This window comes from Crocodylus porosus, unplaced genomic scaffold, assembly GCF_001723895.1.
Source record: "Crocodylus porosus isolate Cpor-Errol unplaced genomic scaffold, CroPor_comp1, whole genome shotgun sequence".
NCBI classification, from domain to species: domain Eukaryota; kingdom Metazoa; phylum Chordata; order Crocodylia; family Crocodylidae; genus Crocodylus; species Crocodylus porosus.
The window spans coordinates 3,113,306-3,135,470 of NW_017728947.1; the positions used below are offsets into that span (position 1 = coordinate 3,113,306).

The 22,165-nt window shown below is 38.6% G+C and overlaps 1 protein-coding gene across 1 annotated transcript in view; it reads right to left on the bottom strand.

Moving 5' to 3' along the window:
• Nucleotides 1–697: 697 nt before the first annotated feature.
• Nucleotides 698–22,165, bottom strand: part of TOLLIP (toll interacting protein) — a 38,180-nt gene continuing 16,712 nt past the window's right edge. Inside the window, exons 5-6 of the mRNA XM_019551936.1 lie at nt 20,831–20,921; nt 698–4,406 (exon numbers count right to left, since the gene is read on the bottom strand). Of these exons, the coding sequence (XP_019407481.1) occupies nt 4,192–4,406; nt 20,831–20,921 (306 nt within the window). The 3' untranslated portion in view covers nt 698–4,191. The remainder of the gene's footprint in view (nt 4,407–20,830; nt 20,922–22,165) is intronic.

Sequence of the window (22,165 nt, forward strand, 5' to 3'; positions counted from 1 at the left end):
AGTTCACAGAACCTCAGTTTAAAAATCAATGCTAAACCCTGTTAAAGGGGGCTGCTTCTATTTTATAGTTTAAACAGTGTTTAGTCAGAAAAAAAGTCAAAACATGTTTTAAGATGCAAGAAACATCTTACAGGTGGATTGTTCTGTAAGGAGATTCCATGTCACCAAGTCTGGGACACACTCTCCCAATATGCACATACAGTTTTTATTTCATAGCCCTTTTGATTAGTAATGAAACCATTACTGGTTAGTATGCCAACTATTCTGATTAGTATGCAGCCTCTCAGCTCCTGCATCTTCGCTAAGCAGATTCTTTGGCCCGGCAATACCAGAAGAGCCTTGAAATACAGTATCAATTAAGAGAACAAAGAAAGCATGCATATTGATAACTGGTGTACACTGGCAACTTAAGATTTTTTTTTAAATGTTACTAGTAGGGAACACCTCTACAAGAATTAAAATGCAAAGAACTGTGGGGTAGTCTGAGTAACCAAGTGACTTGATGGAAAATATTGGTGTTGACAGAAACATAGCATTGGGACCAAAGACTTTATAAATATTCTGAAGTTAAATAGGCCTTCCATGCCAGCTTGGATTTGGCTTCATTTTTATTTTGATTACTGTTCCAAAAGTTGAAAGCTGGATACAGTTTTAAGGAGGTATAACCTCATCCACAAAGGACTCCATTTCTTCTGGCTTAGTTTAGGCGATACATTTATTAAATTAGAATGCAAAAAGTCAAAATATATTTTACAATGCAAGAAACACATTTGGACACCGGACCTCAGTACAGCGAGAGTCAATGTCTGCAGAATAACAGCAAAAAAACCCAAACAAACATCCTCTGAACAGTATTACAGGTCAACCAACACAAGCAGTAATATTTGCAGAGGGAAAATGTTCAGTACCTTCAACATACACAAACAGCAGCTTAAGAGGAAGTAGCAAGGATCTAGCTAGACAAAAATATTCCTCTAAATTTAGGCCCTAGCAGCACTTTAACTTCTAGCAGATGCCAGTATTATGCAGCTGGCTTTGGCTCCAGGCTGCTCTAACCTGCTGAGTATGAAACAGTTATGGATGAGAAGACATTGCTCTATTAAATGAAACATATGTCACAAGCTGAAACAATAACAAGTGTGACCGCATTTATTTAAACGAAACAGCAAAATAATGCCTTTGAGTTCTACATTTCTGGACAATCAAGTGATGATAAGGACTAGCCAAGGCTTTTTTCATGTTCCTCAGACCAAAGGTGGACAACAGTTTGAACAATTGAGGGGATACATGTATTAAGGAAACTGAGCAAGGTTTATAAACACTTTGTTAATGTTAAATGAGAAGGATAAAAACACAGTGAAGTACTTCCTGAAGACTTACTGTCATACCTATAATGTTTTACTTCTATTGAATTCAAGTCTCCAAGCCAAACCTGAAACAATGCATAGGAAAAATAATGCAACGCCCAACTTACTGGCCTTTCTGCTCTGACCTAAACTACCCATCTTTGATCTATGCAGCTTCTCTTTGCAATACTTGGTATAACAAAAGCTTCAAAAGGGAGAGGGAAAGGCTTGTAAAGTATGTCTAGGTGTTTCACGAAGACCTAAGGTTCAATTTCTGGATGAACATGGTTAATCTAACAACTTCATTTCTTTCTTCCAGCTATTAGGAGAACTGAGAGGTGTTTATTTCACGCTTACAATTCAGTCACAAGATTAGCAGTGCAATCTCGCTGAAGTTAAACCTTTCTCACCCATGATAAAGCTGAAGATCACTTGCTTTATTTAAAAACAAAAACCTGCTCCTATGAACTCCAACTATAGGTAACTAGAATAAGATATACATTTTCCCTGAATTGTTCTACCCTTTAGCAATTCAAGGGGCTAATCCTGGAGATGGAAACAGGCGTTAAAGCTTTTAACAGTATTTACAGGCAGTCATTTACTGCTGCCTATGCTGGCATTCCCACAAAAAGTCATTGCTATGAAGATACAGGCCAAATGTTAAATTTAATGCTAGCCTATATGATCACATATTGAGTTTTCTGGTTAAGTGACACAAGGGCTAAGACTATATATTCCTGATGAACACCCCTTTCAAGGAAAAAAAAAAAAAGAAAAGAAAAGAAAAACATAATCATTGTACTGATAAAATGCACAAGGAGAGACTGTAGCCTTAAATCTCAGCAGGCAAAACCAATGGGAGAATGTATGAAGAGAAAGTTACATTTTTTTTTCAAAACAAAACAGTCTTCCAACTAAAGCAGTGGGGGGGCTGTCAGAACTTAATGTTATCTGAGACATCATGAGAAGCTTTAAAAAAAACCAAAAAAAAAAACCCACAGAAGCCATTAGAAAGAAAATCATTTTGGTACTGTCAATTTAAAACTATTTCAAACACACACTTCTTAATCATAAAAAAATAAATATTTATAAACTATTGCTGGCTCTGCCAGAAAACTTCCTGAAGGTATTGGAGAAAAATTTATTTTAGTGGATATGAAAGAACATCTTACGTATGTGGGAGAAAACAGGGAGAGAAGAGAGAATAAGGGCCTATATCTCCTTATTCCAAACCTGGCTTAAGAGTTCTCATGAACCACTCTTGAGATCCTGTATTTTAAGTGTACATTCCAACACCTGCAAAATACAAGCTATGGCTATTATAGAAAGTATTTGAAAACAATTTTAAAAGATGCCAAGATTAGTGACATTGCACAAAATTAGAAAATAAATTTGTGCATAAAGTGCATTACATTGCCATTAAAAAGAGAGATGTTACAGATTTATACAACAGGCAAAAATTGTGCCCTTTACAAACATTCTGCAGGTTCAAGCTGCAACATGCATGCATGTTCACGCTTGAAATAATTATAGGCAATACACTTCCTTCTTATAAGAATCTGCTAATACAGGATATGTCAAATATTCTACCACCTTACTGAAAATATTTTAGTCAGGTATGCATCAAATTCGACTGAATTAGGTAGATTAACTGTAATCCAATGAATTTATGAGGACAGTGCATATATCTGTTGAAGATTCTGCATCTACTCTTCCCACTCCTTATATTTCAAACTACCAAAACCAGTTTTTCATTAAATTTTTCCGCAATGCAACATGAGTTTTCTGAAATACAGGAGTGTGGTAACTTTTTTTTTTTTTTTAAACAAAGGTTCTTTATATATACACAAAAAATGACTATTTGTTGATACAAAGTTCCATGACAAAGTGTTTATTTCATACTTTGTTAGTTTTCCAGGCATTTAAAAAAAACCCCAAAATGCACCTTTTCCTTCTGTAGTCATCCTTTGGAATAATCACAGGAATGTGAAAAAAAAAAACTAAGAGTGCAAGTAACCACAGGAGCACAATAAGGTTCAATCCCATCTTCTGCTACAGCAAGATATGCTATACCTGGAAAGTGGCATGTTGCAGCTTTCACAAGCACAGCAACACTGCCACATTTCAGGACGAAGCCCTAAATGCTTACCAGATTATAAATATTGCTTTGGTGCCCAATCACTAGCTTGGAGGGAATTATCTAATTAGAAACACTTAAGGCTACAAGAAAGCCAGCTTCTTAGTAGATTTAAAATTATATATGTTAAGGAGAGTTGGATTTATCACAGCAATGGATAACCACCACAGGACAAAGTCAAGAGTATCATGTAATCATTTTTGTATCTCTGGCAGAGAAACAGACTGCTTACTAAAAGATAACATTTGAATAAAAACAGTGTACAAAGAAGCAACACTCTACCCCTCAAAAATATAACTCTTCCTAGCTCACAGCCAGTAGTAAATCCTGTACTGCATAGTGTTAGATAAATATAAAATATGCCTGTTTTTTTTTTCTTTCCAAGGGGGGGAGAGAGAGAATAAACTTAAAAGCAGCATTGTTCCCTCCCCCTGTCAGAAATGTAGGCATGTATGATATGGCTAATGGGGGGGAAAGGGGAGGGAGGGGGAATTATATGCTTTTGTAGAACATAATTGAAGTGAATGACAGTTGAAAAACAAAAGTGAAAAATGTGCAAAGTGTCCAAGAAGAGAGAGGGGCACAATCTTTTAGACAGGATGCTCTGTCAGGAATTTGTCAGGAATTTCTTCCTCTAGCTAAATCCCTGGCTTGGCAAGTCAAAATAAGGGTGGCATCGTAGACAGGGACAATGCAGGGGATAGGCATCTATGACTCTTCAGCAATCTGAAGCAAAGAGTTGATAGCTGCATCCTTGTTCCCTCCTTGGGCTTCTAGCACTGAACGGATTACTTCCCTGTCCATGTTGGGAAACATGTCCTGGATATATTTCAGATCTTCTTCGTTACACAGGTGCTGAGGGTTAACTGCAGGAGATGGTACTGGCACTGGTACCATGCCTGGGTTACAGACTGCAGGCATTCCTGGAGACAAAAAACATACATAAAAAGGAAATTAAGGACTCCTATTACATGAAAAACAAAATGTTTGTTTTTGTGCAAATGAAAAACTCCTTTCAGAAGCAAACACAAAATAATATATAGGTGCCAAATTTGACCAGACACAGAATTTACCTCAACTGTTCTAAACAAAAGACATACTATTACAATCTGGACAAGTGGTAGTGTTCCAGAAATGCTGTTAATATAGTCATGGATATACTATGGAGACCTAAACAGAGATAAACACATGTCCCAACAGGATTTACAGTCTTATTAGAGGTAGCCAGAAACCTCTCTTTTTGAGCTCATAACAAAATCATAATTAATATAAAAAGGATAGTGCCATTAACTGTAATGTCCTTATGCAGGTGTCAGCATCCTACAGCTCTCAGCCCAGACCTGGCCTACCAAGCACAGGCATTTATGCCATTAGATGAACAGTAAGCATGCATCATTTATTGGCAAAATATATATAACAGTGGTCTCTGCTCCCTTAGAGCCAAGGTATTAATTCAGGTAGCTCTTACTGAAAGTTTGCTGACTCTCGTCTATGAGTTTATGACACTGTAGTATACAAATCTTCTTTGTTGCCATGTAAAGTCCAACTGAATACGCAATGCAATCCAGCCATTGAAGCTTTATAAAAAAGCTCAGGGTATAACCTTAACCTTAGGCTATGGAAGTATATGGAAAAAACTCTGATTAAAGGGTATTTCTATACAAGAATGTAGCCTCCATTATTTCAATAAGAAAAATGTTTCTCTTAAAAAAACTCATTATTTCCATGTAGATTGAGCAGATATTGGCAAACCCAAATAAACAGTGTCTAGTTATTCCATGTGTAGTATGAGGCCTCTGGAAAATGTTATGTTTTCCCCTGATATAACATTCACAGTGAATTGTAACATGCCACATGTTCAGGGAATTTATGCCAGGATAAAAATGGGAAAACAACCACAAAGATGTCCTGAATCTAATATGGAACATCTTTGAGGCAGGTTTGTAGCAAGCTTTAAACCAAACATGTGATGCATCCTGGACACAGGGCTGCTGATGATGATCAGCTGAGTGGAGGTAGTTAGCCATGTTAGCCTGTAGTCAGGCAGATGGCAGGGCAGATATGCAAGTTATAGACTAACTAAAAGCATAAACTTCTGTGAACTCAAGCTCAATTTATCAGATACTGTGAAAGGACAAGTATACAGCAGTGTATGAAGTGAAGTGAGTGATCCGAATACAAAAGCTATAGAGGGAGGGGGAAGGAGGACATTGCTGGGAGAAGCAAACAAGAAAAGAGGGTCAGAAAAGCTAACTCAGGTAATGGGATAAAAATCCATAATCCTTATTTAAATCATGCTACACACAATCCAGTCTACAGGCAACTTCACGTTCCAGAATTTCCTGTTCAAATTGTTTTTTAAAAATGTACTGCCTGAGAACAGCAATCCTGAGTGGATTGTAAGAAGCAGGAAAGGGGCAGCCTCAGCATCTGGGATACCATTGCTCAATCCTGTGAAAATCTAGCAGCCACAGATCCCAAACCAGGACTCGGGGCTTTTCCCCCCTTGCCAAATCCCTGCAGCATGGGGCTGTCAATACCCCCATGCACAGAAAATCCATTGGCTCTCCATGTTCAGGGACATTCAAAGCCCTGCACTACAGCCAATGCCACATCACAGATTCCTCGGGGTTAGGGAGCTCCTAATCCCCAGCAGTCATGTAGGTGGATGGATAAAGGTTAGTATGAAGATGGGGTGAAGGGGAGGGGAAGAATGGGGGAGGGACTGGGTTGGGAGCAAGGATGACAAGCAGCACCGTATTTGGGATGAGGCATACAAAAACCTCAGATCTTAACTGCATGTTCATATTAAATGTCTGCCAGCAGCCTTCAGGAGTACGGTGAGATAGAGGAATTGTTCTCTTTTTACAGACTGACACACAATATTTCTCAGAGAAGCAACAAAATCAGTTTGGAATCTGCATTATGCAAAAAAAGGCAAGCAAAGCAACTGCAGTTTGAAGTTGGAGAGTTTCTTTTTCTTTTTTTAAATGGCGTTTTCTTAAGTTTATTCCTAAAAAATACTATGTGCATTCCACATTTTCTTCACCTGATGAAACAATAATTGAGAACCACTCCGCAGCTGAAAAGGTTAAAGAATACAGTTCATTTTAAAGGCACTCCTGGAGTATAGACACGTGACAACTTTATTGATAATCAAAAAGATATTGATGCAAGTAGTTATGACGCAACTGTTAGGTTTGCATGGATTCTGTAGCAATACAAGTGTAGCTAGACTGCTCCAACTTTAACCCTGCCTCATTTAAGGCCAAAGCCAGGGCAATTTAGCTATCTTTTATTGCTACAGTTTTATGAAAAAAACAAACTGCAAAGCTCCAGAGCACTTGAGTTCTAGACTACAATACTGTAGTAAAAATATGATCTGATTGGACAACTTTGAGCAGGAAGCAATAAAAACTATACTTACTTTCCAATTATGTAGGGTACACCATCTGCCTCTCAGCACCTACTTACTAGTTCAGAATAAGACATTAATTTGCCATTCTGCAAACATTTGCTGATCTTATTTTTAAAGAGACCTCCCATGATCAAAGTGCCATATATCAGCTGTACTAGAAAGTCTGAGTAGTTGAATAGACATGATCAACAAAAGCTAACATATGGAAAGTTAATTGTGATTATTTGTACTACAAAACAATTAGTGAGAGCTTTACACTAGGGCATACAAACCACTGGGACTGCTACCAGATGCAAATAAATGTCCTTTGTTTACAATTCTTCCTAGAAGTTAGTAAAGACTGACATTTTACTTCTAAAGGTCTAGGTTTTGAATCTTCAAAATCTAGTTAGAGCAAACTGATGAGGCTTTCTTCAACTGAATATGGCAAAAAAATACCCCCCTCCCAATATCAGAGTCCCGATGAAAGCAGGACACTGTGTGAATAATTTTTTAGTACCTACATCATATCTTTGTTTCTACTGTTTCTCTCCTCCCACTAATACAGTGTTTTGAATAAAACTAAAAAGGACTGACAAATGTGGCCATTCCTTAATAAAAATTTAACTCCTGCTTTCCACAAATAAGTCAAGTGTGTCAAACAAGGAACACTTTCTGATGATCCACAAGGATCTCCAACTCTAACCTTTATCAATTATATAAAGATATTTTCCTCCACTGTCCTTTCCCACAGGTATAATTTAAAAAGAAATTGATCTTGGGTAATTCACTGGGCACTCCTGCTTAGATGACTCTGGCTTAGAACTGACTGCCACTAAGTATGTTGCTCAAAAGCCTTATTCAGTAAAAATTATGTTTGCAAGTAGGCTAAAGAACACTATGGGCAAAACAATCCAAACCACTAAGTTGGGGGCAACTAATCCAAAAAATGTGAGAGAGGGAACATGGCTGGAAGTTAATACTTTGAAATACAGCAGCAGTTTCTAAGTAATTTGTAAAAATGAAGACTTTATGGAAAACCTTTTTCTCCAAATCAATTTGTTATTGGGCAAATAGCAGTAACCATATCATTCAAGAAAAGAAAGTATCACTTAAGTTCATTTTTCAAGTAACTGAAACCCTACAGTAAGAATGGATCATCTTACTGACAAATTTCAAGTTTGATATTAAAGTCCTTTCTTAGTACAGAAGCCGAACTAGTCATCTCTAGAACTATGAATGTTTGCAAAGATTACCACCTCCCACCCCTGATCCTCCCTTCCCCACTGCTGAGTGGCCAGGAGGCAATGAATGCCATGATTTTAGTCTCTTAACAACTCAGCAGTAGGGGAAGGAGGGAAGAAAGGGCATGAGGTTGAAAAGAGCAAGATTAAAGGCAATGTTGCGCCACAACTTGCACCACAATTTAGATAGGTCCCTAAGCAGAGTCATCTTTTGTGGACCCCTTCGACAGTCTGCAGACCCACAGGTTGAAAACCACTGCTGTATAAGCAACTCAGTTCACTGACAAGTTAGACTGAAGCTAACATTTTAAATATTTTCCATAAATACAAGCTGCACAGCACTTGTGCACTCTTGTTTCAGAATTACACAGAAAGTACCACAAACCAAGAAGTTTGGAGTGTTGGCGTTCTCTAGCACAGTGAGATTGCAATAGGAAACATGCTGGCATAAGCAATGACATTCCAATATAAAAATGCACATGTAATATAGCAAGTCAATTGCCAGCATATTTGTGATCATTTATACACAGCAATGGAAGCAGCAAGGAGTAGAGTTTATCCAAACTGCACACACCATATCACACAAATATTTTGCTTTTAGTTTCTAGTTCAGTCAAGTGCCTTATGTTTCTTCACATCAAAGGTTTGTATCTTTCAGTAAAAATTTTTCATGCTATCCCTCTATCACAATGGACAGCTATTCATGCAATATGTTATTTTAATGGGTCTGAAACCTGCACTGGCTTAAGACAAATGGAAGTGGGATGCATAATTCATTTATACCTTTTTTGGGGAAAAAAATACATTTTTTTTTTTAAACACACTTACATGGGTTTATTTTGTACAAAATAACTTACTTGTGTAAGGATTGAGCCCTAAATAAATGGTGGCCTCAAGCCTTTAGATACATATCAAATTCTGCCACAACTTTGTATTGTGCAAAAAGAGGACATTAACAGCATTCCCAGCTTCACTGAAATCCATGGGAAGTAGTAGTGGTGGATGTCCTGCAAGTTTGTGAACCGACTAGTACTCTGGCTCAGCTAAATAAGATGGAACCAAGCCAGTCATTTATACATACAATATTTTGCCTAGAACTCAGAATACCAATAAATACTTGATTTACTGAAAAGTTAAGTACTCTTGAAGACACTTGACTGGACAGCGATACTATAATCAGGGTGAGGATGTCACAATACGTATGAAAGTTTGGTTTTAGGTGTTAGAGCATTTCACTTTCAAGGGAAAGGGAGCTGATGGGCTACTTTTTCAGAAACGGTAACAAGTACCCAAACTTGAACGTGTACATGCCAGTCACTTTAGTCATAAAGTATATGCCTTTCCTCAAATACATGATTCAAAGTGGCACTCTAAATGGTTACGTGCATGGGAAATTCTGTACATTTCAGTGCAGATGCATGTTTAGCATTGAGATGAGGAACACACTGATGACACATGCTTGATACAGCTATCACTTTGAATGAGATGTGCATGAGAACTTAAATCTGAATCCTGCATAAAATTAGAGAGTTCAAACTCTTAGTTACTGTCTCAAGTCTACTGAAGGCCTCATCTATTAGGCACACAAAGTATGCCTAACTACAAAGAGCCCAATCACCTTTGGACCAATAGTCTAAAGAGCTGAAAACCTATCCATCTGATTACTCAATACCCAGAGACTATTTATGCATTTTTGCCTTAAATGGTTATTAGATAAGATGTACAAAATGAAACTAGACTCTTCTTACTTCAAGCAGTTCCTTTTTCACTTGAACTAGCATCACTCCTCTCATTTGCTCTCTGGCCAGACCCAAAGTTTAGGGTCAGGATGCTAACCCACTGGTTATGCAATAGGAAGATCTAAAGGGTACCCCTAGCCTAGCCCAGCCCATAGCTTTATGATTTTCTGGGAAGTTGATGATGGGGGGGTCAAACTCCTTCAGTCTGAGGACAGCCCAAAAAAACAGCCTCCAAGTTTTTGGTAAGCACCTCCAGCCACTAGGCTACTGCACAAAGAATCTAGACTCTTCGTCCATCTAGTTGTGATGCTACAAGACCATGGCCTTAAGTCTGAAGAGTTCAGATTGTGAATAACACAGAGATACCCAACTCAGGGCTGCAAAGAGTATCATACAAAGCATAACTCAATGGCAGGGAGGCCTTCCTGACATTCTCTTTAGTCTCTCTTACTGACTGCCCTGTACGACTCCCTTAACAGCGTGCTGGATGCTATGAATTTCATCCAAGAGGCAAGGTCACCCATTCCATACCCATTTAACATATGGAATACTTGGATGTACAACATTTCCCCCTGCCCCAAATTCCATTTATGGATGTGCAACCCTAAATTTTAGGCAAGACCAGGTAAGCCACTAGGTGCATTTTAATTAAGCCTAGGTGACTTCGTAAATAGTATTAGTCTAAACCAATGACCACCAATCCATATCTCAGTATCACTATCCTACTCTCTATGGCTTCCAATGTTGTTCAGGGCCAGAGAAAATTTAAAAGCAGAACTTCATTTGAGGGGGTGGGGGAAGCAGACAAGGAAGACGGCAGGAACATAACTACACTGGTATCCTTTTGTAGCAACAGAAGTGGCTACAATGCAACTCTATTACATTGGCATGATTTTGATAAGAAATGTTTGCAGCAAAACCACTACCAACATGAATCATGTTTCATTCAGAGGCCAAAGTAAGGGTGATTTAGCAAACCTGCACTGTTACCAGATCATGCAGATGTAATAGCTATTGTACACTCCTGAGCAGCTGGCTCCCCCCGCACTGAAAAGTGGTTAAAAGTTATATTTGTCCAAATGCAAGGAGAACCGATTCTACCCACTGTTCAGCAAAAGCTGGCAACTGATCTAAATTAACATTGCTTCCAAAAGGTTAAAAAAAATGGAGGAAGAGTTTAATTATGTCAATGCAAGATATAAGGGTACAAACAAACATCACTAAACAGTAGATCAGTCGCATCCCACCACAGCTGATCCACTTCACTGGATGAAACACAATACCTATTATCTGACAATGAGCAAAAACCCAATGAAGAACAGGTAACATGTTCTCTTTGTGTCTCTTGCTATCCCATCCTTCCTTGCTGTCCTGACACAGGGTGACATGGGAACTACACCGACCCATGTGGGTCCTGGTAAGGAGGCACAGGAACAGGTCCTGGTGTAGGGCAGTGTGGGACTTGAGGAAACCCCAGCATCCAGTGCCTCCAAGCCAGGACATGCACACCTGCAGACACCTGAGAAACCCCAGATAAGTGTCTGCAAGGTGGGAAAACTAAGCACACACTTTAAGGGCCTGATCCTGTGCATGCTGGGAATGAAAGTTCCCAGAGAGTGAAGGATCAGGCCCATAAAGTCTCCAGAGAGCCAGCCTACAGAGGCTGGAGAATGTGAGCAGTTCCACATTGTCCATACTCTCCCACCTTAAAGAAAAACAGACGGTCACAAAAAAATCAGCTGAAGTTCATGTCAACTTTGTCACAGCCCCAAACCAGGGTGCAACAAGTTATATGGACATATGCTTGCTTTGCCTTTGTGGTGCCATAAGATTGTTTATGGCACCACGAAGGCAACCTATGTTTCCACCCCTTAGGTTTTTCAGTCTTATAAACAGGATACAAGGCATAGGAATGGCAGATTGCCTTGCCAAATGCAATTGGATAACCTATTGATATCCATGATGTTCCAATTTTACACAAATATGCTATATACCTTTGTGTTCTTTTGTTTGTTTGTTTTTAAATCTCACTCTAGTAAGGATAAGGGATAATATATTCTCCTAAGGGCATAGCTGGAAGTTTACCACTTTTTAAAACAGGAAAACTAAATTTCTCCATGAACTAGTCAAATATTTTTTTTTCTTTTATTAATTTGGAAAGTTAATTCCGCCCTCCGCTAACATTTTGCCTTTGTAACTTGATTTCTAACATTTGGATTAGTCGACTTGGAAATTTAAAATAAAATGACTGCATATACTAAAGAATGCTGGCATTTGTTTTTAGGCTTAAAACAGATGCATTAAATCTGGTTTATTGTGACATCCACGTGCAATGCCTTGTGATGCAATGTGCTACGTACAAAGAAAGAAAGCAGCTTGTATGAGCTCATGCAAAGGTTTTTTACCCCCACCTAATAATAATGGGTCAAAAGCTTGAAAAACTTACCCAGAGCAAAGTACTCAAGCCCTAAGGATAGATGAAAATGAAAGGGGAAGGAATAAGATACAGGAGAGAAACATTAATCTACTTTAACTGGGAAATGAATGCTTTCAGCTCCAAGGATGAAGGCCAGGCAAGTTCTGAAATGGCATTTAGAGTTAGACTCTGGACGCCAGCATCTTTAATTTCTCAAGTCCGAAGTCCAACATACTTCAGTACTTAAAACCTACTCCCTAACAAGCAGGGCTGGGCAATTATTTTGGGCGGAAGGCAACTTACTGAGTTTTGGCAAGCCAATCAAGGGCCGCATGACAGGCAGCCAAGGGCAGATAAATGTTAGTTTTCTAAATTTTTAGGGGCTCCGTGGACTGGATAGAATGGCCTGGCGGGCCACATCCAGCCCCTGGACCACATTTTGCCCACCCCTGCCTTAATAAGTATGTGCTACCTGCAGATAAGGTGATTACAGGAAAGGATTTATACCTAAAACTGGAAACGTCTTGTGCCAAAGAAAATTCTTATTCTGCATAAAGGACAAAGTATCCCTGTAGCATTATCAAAGGTTTTTTAATACTGACAAAGCCAAGAAAACAAAAGGTGATACACACAGATGTTTATGCTACCAAACATCAGCTTTCATACTACCATCATCTACTACAAGCCTTAAACTTTTAATCCCAGAGTTTTTCCACTGATTTGCACTGCAATTTAATACGTTCATACATTAATTATATACACTAATACATACCATTTTAAAAAGATACAAAAGGTGCAGCCAAAACGCACCTCGATGAAACCCAAAAGACCTATTTTTAACCTGTCTATAATGCTGCTTTACAGCCATCTTCAAAACATAAATGGATTTTCTTTAAAGCCTATCAAAACTATTCTTTAACTGGCTGGAGATGTTTTCCCACATAGAAGCAAGATGCACTTAGTGCAAGTGATAGCACTTAGTATACTGACTGATAAGCTATTGGTCATCATCAGTCCATGAGACAAGGTAATCAAGGCTGAAGGGATATAGCACTCTTTGGAGCTAATCTGGCAAAAAAAGAGGGGGAAACGGTGTTGTTTTTCCCCTGCTTTTCTTTTAAAAGATTAAGAGTTCTGAAATGAAACATGTTTTGGCTTAAAAAAAATTTAAAAACCTTTATTTTAAAACTGCAAGTCAGAGTATGTGGCCCACCAATAAAAAAAAGTTTGTCTTCCTTAAATAAAATTCTTCAAAATAAGTTTTAAAACCCACACAGGAATATTCTATTGCTAATTCTGCTCCCAGTCCAATTTATTCTCTGCACCACTAAACACAGGAAAAGTGTGTGGGGGTGTAAACATTATTCTCTGTGTATGTTCCAAGTTTTACATACTTACTACAGTTTTGTATTGCATAGCTAGCAGGAAACAAGCTGGACTCCATTTTATTATGTACTTTATAATTAATAATTCCATATGCACAAAGTTTCAAACTGGAGAGGAATGACTGAGAAACAACATAGTTTGACTTTCAGATTGTAGGCTGAACTGAAACAGAAAAGTTATTACATTTTTTAAACAAGTTCTTATGAAATTATTTAAAGCAGCAAGATTTTTTTATGGAGGCATTTTTCAAACAATTTTGCCTTTCCAAAAAAACATTTTAAATCACCCCAGTCAGGTGATAGGCATTTATCATCTGAATCTTAAAAACAAAGCTTAAAACCCGAAGTTGTTTGAGCTCAGAATGTCTGCAAGAACAAAATAATATCTCACTGGTAAACGCTTAGCTTAATACATTTCCCAGGAGGAAATTAGGGGGCATATATTTAATTTTTTAAAATTCTCTTTAAGATTACTATTAAGGGAAATGGGTTCCAAATACCTAAATGCCTTCTATGACCTCTTTTAAATCTGTGATAATCACCTCAAGCAGAAAATTGCTTGCACCAAGTCTCAGGATAAAAGCACCTCTTGAAGAAGGCAACACGAGCTGGATACAAGATCATGCTACTGTAAGCTTAAAGAATATAGTGGAATTGTGCCTATAACTTCATCCTGTCACCTACTGGTATACATTCTCACTAAAGGGGAAAAAAATTATTCCACCCCCACAAGCAGTCCACAATGGGATAGAACAACAAGGGGACGTTCAGGATTATCTTCCCTAGGCAGAGAACTTATGCCCAATGAGTCTTTTTTTTTTTCTTCTTTCTTTCTTTTTCAGTAGAATTTTCTGAAACCAACTCTGTTTCTGAGATGTTCAAACTAAAGGTCTTTCTACCATATCAAAGCAGGATGGGAGGGGAAACCAACACCAATAACGTGAAGGAGCAGCACCCTAGGATGTGATGGAGAACTGCCAATGGGTCAAGACCCTGGAAAATGTCTGCCTCCCGTCAGATTACATCCTGCTGAAGTATTCTCCAGCAATGTTACCTGTTCCTAGAAAACAGCTTTAAGGGTAACAAGACAGCCGTCTCTCTTAACATATAGGGAACACCCTTCTATAAAAGGAACTGAACAGAATAAAAAGACAGTCCAGCACTTAAGACATACTGAGGGCAGGCCCATCCATATCACTGAGGATTACAAACAGCTCCAAACAGGGCATTTGGCAAAAGGGCTGACTGAACTGAGCTTTCCAAGGTAGTCATCATCTCAATGTGCAGCTGCATTCGCAAAGGGATTGTACAAATTTTTCTTTTCCTTCAAAATACAGAATCATAGGGTTGGAAGGGGTCTTAAGGGTCATTTGGGCCAAGGAGTAGCACTGATTCAAAATAACTGTTTGAGGGAAGGATTATTTTCAACAAAGTTCTCGCCATCTTTTTTTCAGGAAGGGGGGGCAGGGGGTCCAGGTACTAAAGAGTAAAGAGAACATATATATGGGGGACAGAAAGATCCCTTTTCCTTCGACCAAGAATGCCACCTAAAGTTGTCGGCTTTTGCAGTTCTACCAGAGGTTACCTGGTAGAGGTTTTCCTGAAGTTGTGAAGAATTAACTGAACAGGAATGTGGGAGCTTGTACTCTTCTGCAACGCATCTGGGAGAACTTGAAACAAACTTTAAACTACTATAGAATGGATTGCTTTAACAACGAAGCTTTGAAGGACTGAAACATCCATTAATTGATTTCTTCTACCCTTTAGAACTTCTTCCGTCTTCAAAGAAAAAATTGCTTTGAGTCTTAGAGTAAAAGACTCATGAAGCCTGGAAAAACATGCATCCAAAACCAAGTCATTTCACAAAACTAAAATACATAGCTTTTCATTTATTTATTTTTTTTACATAATACGGATGGTTATTTGAGTTAAACAACACTTGACCTTAAAAACTTGTACAGCAAAAGATGTAATATGGAGTTGAGAATGTAACTTCGAATACCCACACTGACCCTCCCTAAAAAACAAAGTGAAAGCACTTGGAAAGATCTATTATGCATTTAAAAGGAGTTTAAAGAGTCCCAAACCACTTTTTTTTTTTTTTTTTTAAATTGCCTCCGAAGTTGTAGAAATAATTCAGAAGTGTGTTAAATAAGAAAAAAAAAAAACTCACAGTGGTCTGAAAAATTAGAGAACTTGGCAGTATTTCCAAATGTTTTCATTCATGTTCACAGGTGAAGTTAACAATGAAGACAAATATGGCAGTAATACAAGTAGGCCATGGAACAGACTGCTATTCCAATACATATAGCAATATGTTTATGTTAAAAGAAGATAAAGACATTCCTGTACTATGGAAAAACAAATTAAGAAATAAAATGTTCTTTTAGTATTTCAATTAAGTACCATCATTAAGTGCACCAAATCTCAGATTTTTCAATTCATGCATTTAAAGAGGGTAATTTTTACCAATGAGCATTCTTGAAAAGATGTTTTAAAATATAGTTGCAAATTAAAGCGGGGAAATCAGTTCATACCAAAAAAATCACTGCATATCACTATTCTTTCATCTCTAAAGACCTAATTTAGGTCACAGGAAGATAATCCCAGCTCCATCTTTATTTAAATCAGAACATTTCACTACCACACAATATGCTGGGGCCAAACATGCTCCAACTGCAATTAAGCAAGAAATTCAGCAGCACGTTTAGTTGTACTGTCCTCAGGTTTGATACAGATCTTATTTATGAAGCAGAGAAATTTTGAATGGTATACAAAAAAAAAGTAAATGTCATTGGTAGAGAAGCTACAAGAAACAAGAAATATCAGATTATACTTTAGGGGTGTAAAAACTATGCAAATTTGGCTTATCAGAATGGTATCACACAATAGAAGACAGAATCATAGGCTGGTAAGGGACTTCAGAGGTCAGCTAGTCCAATCCCCAGCATAAATGCAGGAATGCTATTCTTAAACAATCCCTGTCAAATATTTATCCAGTTGCCTTTTAAAACCACCAAGAGATACTCTACAGCTTCCCTAGGCAGTCTATTCCACTACCTAACTGTTCCAACAGTAAGAAAGCTTTAAAGGGTAGCCTTCAAAATATCTGAACACTGCAATAATGTCTCCCCCTTAAGCTCTTTTTCTCCAAGCTACATATGCATAGCTTTGTCAGTCTCTCTACGTATAGCTTGCCTTCCAACCCCCTTATTATTAGTTAGCCACCTCAGGATCCTCTGTCCACATCCTCTTAAAGTTTGGAGCCCAGAAATGCACACAAGTCTCTGGCCATGAACAGGCATTTATTGCTAGCAGTAAGAAATCACTCTAATCATTCCAAATCCCCCTCCCTCCTTTGACCACTCCTTCCTGTCTGAGCCCCAAGGGCATGGCAGTATGGCACAGGAGCAGAGGCACAAAAAGTTAAGGAAATTAACCCAGGCATGCATCCCCCAGGCACTTGTAGTTGGACAGCCCTGATATAAAGAACAAACAGGTTTTTAAAAAGTTATATGCATTGACTTCACATTTCCATAGGATTTGGAATCCTTAGGATCCCATTGTACACATGGCCAATGTGATTTTGTAGAATATTCACTAATGTTTTAGTCTGAGTGTCTGGCTACTTATGCAGTTACATATCTTACTATCATATGTAAATTTGCTCCTACATTTATTTTACTAGTATTGGCATTTAAAATCAGATGTAGATTCAGTCTCTGTTGTCCCACCCGCTAATTTACTCTAGTGGAGGTATACTCATTTCAATCTTCCCTTAAGATATATGCATATTAATAAACATAAGTTACTGCAGTGGTTCATAACCCAGAATAAAGGCCTTAAAGGCTCTAACATGAGGGAGAAAATAAAACAGAACAAGATTGATTACTTGTCACCCAATCAAGCCATATATCAGTTCATTAGTATATGAACTTACCACTTTGGCTAGTAGATTTTAACCACAATGCTTTATTATGAATTTTGATATCTTTTTATAAAAGATGTCAGATTCACCCAAAGACCCTTGTCTACAAAGGGATAGAGATTTTTTTTTTAGCTAACATTTCTTGTTACGTAGGTAACCCAAAAATCTCTATGGCATTTCCCTGCATCACCTTCATGCTCTAAAGCAAGCATAAACATGTATTGCCAAGAACCCCAGGAGGGAAACAAACCAAATCACAGTTGCTTCTTTAAGTTGTGATTCTGACAACAAATAATTCAACTGCTGTTTCTGAAGTCTGAAGTACAGTTTCATATGTTGTTTATTAATAAAGGCCGCTGCTTAGATAGTAGGTTCTGTCCCAATTATGCAGCGACTTCCAGAGAAAATTCAAAAATTAAGTAACTTTTGAAGGAATATTTGATCTTCAACTACCCGTTTATGCCTAAGGAGCCATTTTCAATCCTTAAATGCCACTCTTATTACACAAAAATGATTAGATCCCATCCCTTTTTCCTCAAACCAGGCCATACAGTAAAAACCTCTCTTCTTCTCCATGAGGAACAGAATTTGGGGATTATGCAAGATCATGTATTCTGTGACTAATATACCCAGCTCAGTGGAAACTTCCAGCATATCATCATTTGAAAGACAGTGGCAATTCAGTTAATTAGTTGCTTTGCAGATCTACTGGCAAGCCCTCTTGGTATGGGGAAACTACAAGAAGATATTACTTAAGCCCTGAGTTTAGAACAGAACAGGTCTTCCACCCATCTGTGGCCTTTTAGAAGATTTTCTCCGACATCGGGACCTTTACAAATTTCTCTGTGCATCTCCTATATCAACACAATTAGACAATCTGGACTTGGAGCACTACTCAATAGTAGAGGTAGAAGTACCTTTACCTCTGATTTCCATGATGCTCTCAGCATCTGGGAACCAAGGATAAGGTTCCCTTAAACTAGGAAGAGGCACTTGTTAGGATCTATGATCCAGCACTGGATCAGAGACCCTGATGATGGCTGAGCCAGGCATCAGAGCCACTACACCTGCCCCTGATCCCTGGCTAATACAACTTCCCCAGTTCTCTGCAGCTGGATTGGCTGCCAAGTGTCACTCACCCCGTATAAGTCTCATGCTACATGACACACTTTGACACAGCCTCAGTATGTTCCAGCAAGCCTTGTGTTCATAGCTGTCCCTGGTTCTCCTGACTTCTGACCCTAGCTTTGGCTTTCCTGACCCTTATCTTGAATCTCCCCTGGATCTCAGTACTGGTTCTACTCTCTCTGGTTTCCTGGCATCCCAATTCAGCTCAGCTTCCTTGACCCCAGTCTCAAATCTTGGCACCAGCTCTAACCTTAGCTCCTGACCCTGGCTTATATCTCTGACTATGTCTCTGGGATCTTTTCTCTCCATTCCCCTGGAGCCCAGGTCCCACACTCTCTGCTCTGCTGACCCAGGCCCCAATCTGATGATCCAGTAATTTGTGCCCCCATCCTGCTGACCCCCTAGTTGTCCCTCAGGACCTATCTATCTGCAGTCCTGGCCACATACATCCCAGCTGAAACCTTAGAGCAATGTATCATGTCTGTATTTCTCTGGGGGCACAACTGCTGTAAAATTTAAGCTCAGTTCTCATTTATGAAGAACTTCGAATCAAGTCAAATTGACAGAAACACCACTTGACTGAACTGGCACACAAATGAAAACAGTAAGGAGGTGTGAACTGCACCAAGTAGGTTCAATCAAAGGCACTGTAATTGTATATTAAGCCTAGTTTTAACAGCAATGCCACTTTCTATTTCAATATAGGAATGTCCTGCTATTCTAGAGTCATGCAGGACAGAGATGCAGAATGCAAAATCTAGGAGGAATGCTTACAGTTATATTTTCCAGTGGAGGGCCACCCAATATGCATGCAGTCTGGCCAATTCACCAAGCCACAGATAAGCCTGGTGGGTTGCATGAAGCCCAGGTGTTGTGCACTACCACTATTTAACTTCAGTGACATCCTGACTAGTAAACCAAGAGCCTTACATTACACTAGGGATGGGGATGGTCTCCTCTGCCAGCTTAAAACCTTGGCTACATATAAAAACAGTGTGGTATGTGCAGTACGTCTGTGCAAAACACCATCATTTTGTTCACCGTTTTGAAGGGACAGTGTTTCGTTTAATCATTTTGTTTAGTTTAGTTGAAACTGTTGCGCTGTTTTGACACATTTTGATGTTTCACCCATAGGCTATAATGGGGAATCATGAAAATGCTTCAAAACTTTGTCATTTCTTGCCTGATTTTGGTGAAAATTGTAGGAATGGTAGCTCCTTCTGAGGGCACGAAGCCTGCCAAGTTTCAAGGATATAGGTGCAGAGGTTTCTGGAAAACTACCCCTCAAACTGTTCAAAATGCAACTCTTGACACTTGCCAGCAGTGGCAGCCTCCGCTCATCCAGTGTGCAGATCCGGGATCTCCCACACCCTCGGGAGAAGTCCGGCACAGCCCAGCAGCCCTCCAGGGATGCAAGCCCCCAGATCTGCCTGCCAGATAAGAGGAAGCTGACACCTAGGACTGGCACTGAAGCCAATTAAGCCCAGCTACAAAACATTTTGAAACCTTTTGAGTACCCCCGTTTTGTTTCAAAGCCTATTGTTTTGTTTCGATTTCGCTGTTTCGAGCTCATGAGATGTCAAAAAAGCTTCAAAACGAAACACCTGGCAAAATTTTACACAGCCGTAATGTGCAGTTGTCTATGTGAATTGCAGCAATTTACTCCTTAAATTAAGGAGTAGCTTTTTCCAGTTTCATCATATTTAACAGACTCATGACTCATCTATAAACAAACAAAAATGGAATAACTCAATTTTACTCCAATATTTAGAAATGTATCCAAGAATAGGGCTGGACTAGATGCCCTATGGAGATCCCTCCCCACACTCCAAATTAGCTAAAGCCAACACCTGGCATGGATTACATTCAGGGAAAAAAAAAAGTAATAAGAGCACTCTTATTCTGGACATGATTATTTTGGAACAGAATGCCTGCTAGCTACCTTTTGGGTGGTAATATGTTTTCGGAGGAGAAAGAAAAAGTGAGCAAGTGAGTTCCCAGACAAGAGTCAGCCTTTCTTTACATTTTGAACACAGTAGAACTTCAGTAGTTCTCTGTTCATACTAAACAAAGGATTCTTAGAGAGACATGGTAAAGAAGGAAAACCTACCTGCAATAGGCACATATCCAACTCCTTGCTGGTACACTGTGGGCATCAGGACCACTGGCTGGGGCTGCATCATCATAGCAGCTGGTACAGACTTGATAGGAAAAAGATGACAGAAAGATGTAAGATTATTGCAGAAAGATAAAAACCAAAAACATCTGCACAAAATTCTTGCATCTTGCACAATAGTTAATACCAAGAAATTAAATTTTCTGCAGTAGGTACTAACCTATGAAGTAGCATTACTCAGGAAATCAACCAAGTACTCAAAACAAATTGCAATCTGACAGAAGCGAATCTGAAACTTATTATAGCATAGTGCTAACAAATCAAATCATATCAACCTTTTGTGACGCATCAAAAAATTAGGTATTCATTTGCTTCAATATTAAAGTGGGAAATCTGAACTCTGAGATTATTTCCATACTTTACTTCATATTTTTTGCTTCATTTCACAAAATGTACAGAACTTTTGTTACAGAAGCTTCACAAAGGGCTCTAATTTCTACCATTAAGAAAAGGGACCTATTTCTCCAAGTCAAACCCAGGTGGATTATTTTTGAAAGAGAAAAGGAGTGAACACTGCTTTAGGAACCAAGTTTCAATTTATCTAGACACTTTAAAGTATTTCTAAAAGTTGTTGCAACTGATCAGAACGAGCAGAAGATCATGGATTACCCAAGTCTACAACAGGGTTCCAGGTATTTAAATGTTAAGTGTCCTTGAATACTTTAATCTTGTTCAGAAGTTTTATGTTTTCCATTAGTAACTTCCTGAAACCATTCCTTGAAGTAATCCAATACCACCTATATGAAATTACGCAAGCTATTTTTAATTCAAAAATTAGCTTCATAATTAATAATTTGGTTAAGTGTTAGCTCAGAGCCAGCCCTCTAATCAAAACTGGTTTCTTGGTTAAGTTCAGCCAATGATGCTGACTTATTTCCAAGGAGTAATACTTAAGAGTTCTACCACTCAGCGCAAGTATAGGTAACAGGAGGTTCCCAAAGTGATGAACATGCTTCTTTATCGCTAGCTCAAACATTTCAACTTCTCCTTTCAAAAGATTTTTGGCAAGCCTATTTCTGGCCCTGTAAGCATAATTTCACTCCATCACGATATCCAACTGAACATTAATCTGATATGGAATATCTGTCTTCATCCTTCTGCCTGTAAAATCTGTAGTTTTCCATACAAGGGAAGAAGTGAAATGTGATCTTCAGTTGTCTGCCTTCAATTCAGAATGCAGGCTAGCTCAAAAGAGAGTGCAATTTATTATTTTTTTTCCAATGATGAGAACTAACAATATTCAGGTTATATTTATAAAATTTATGGAGG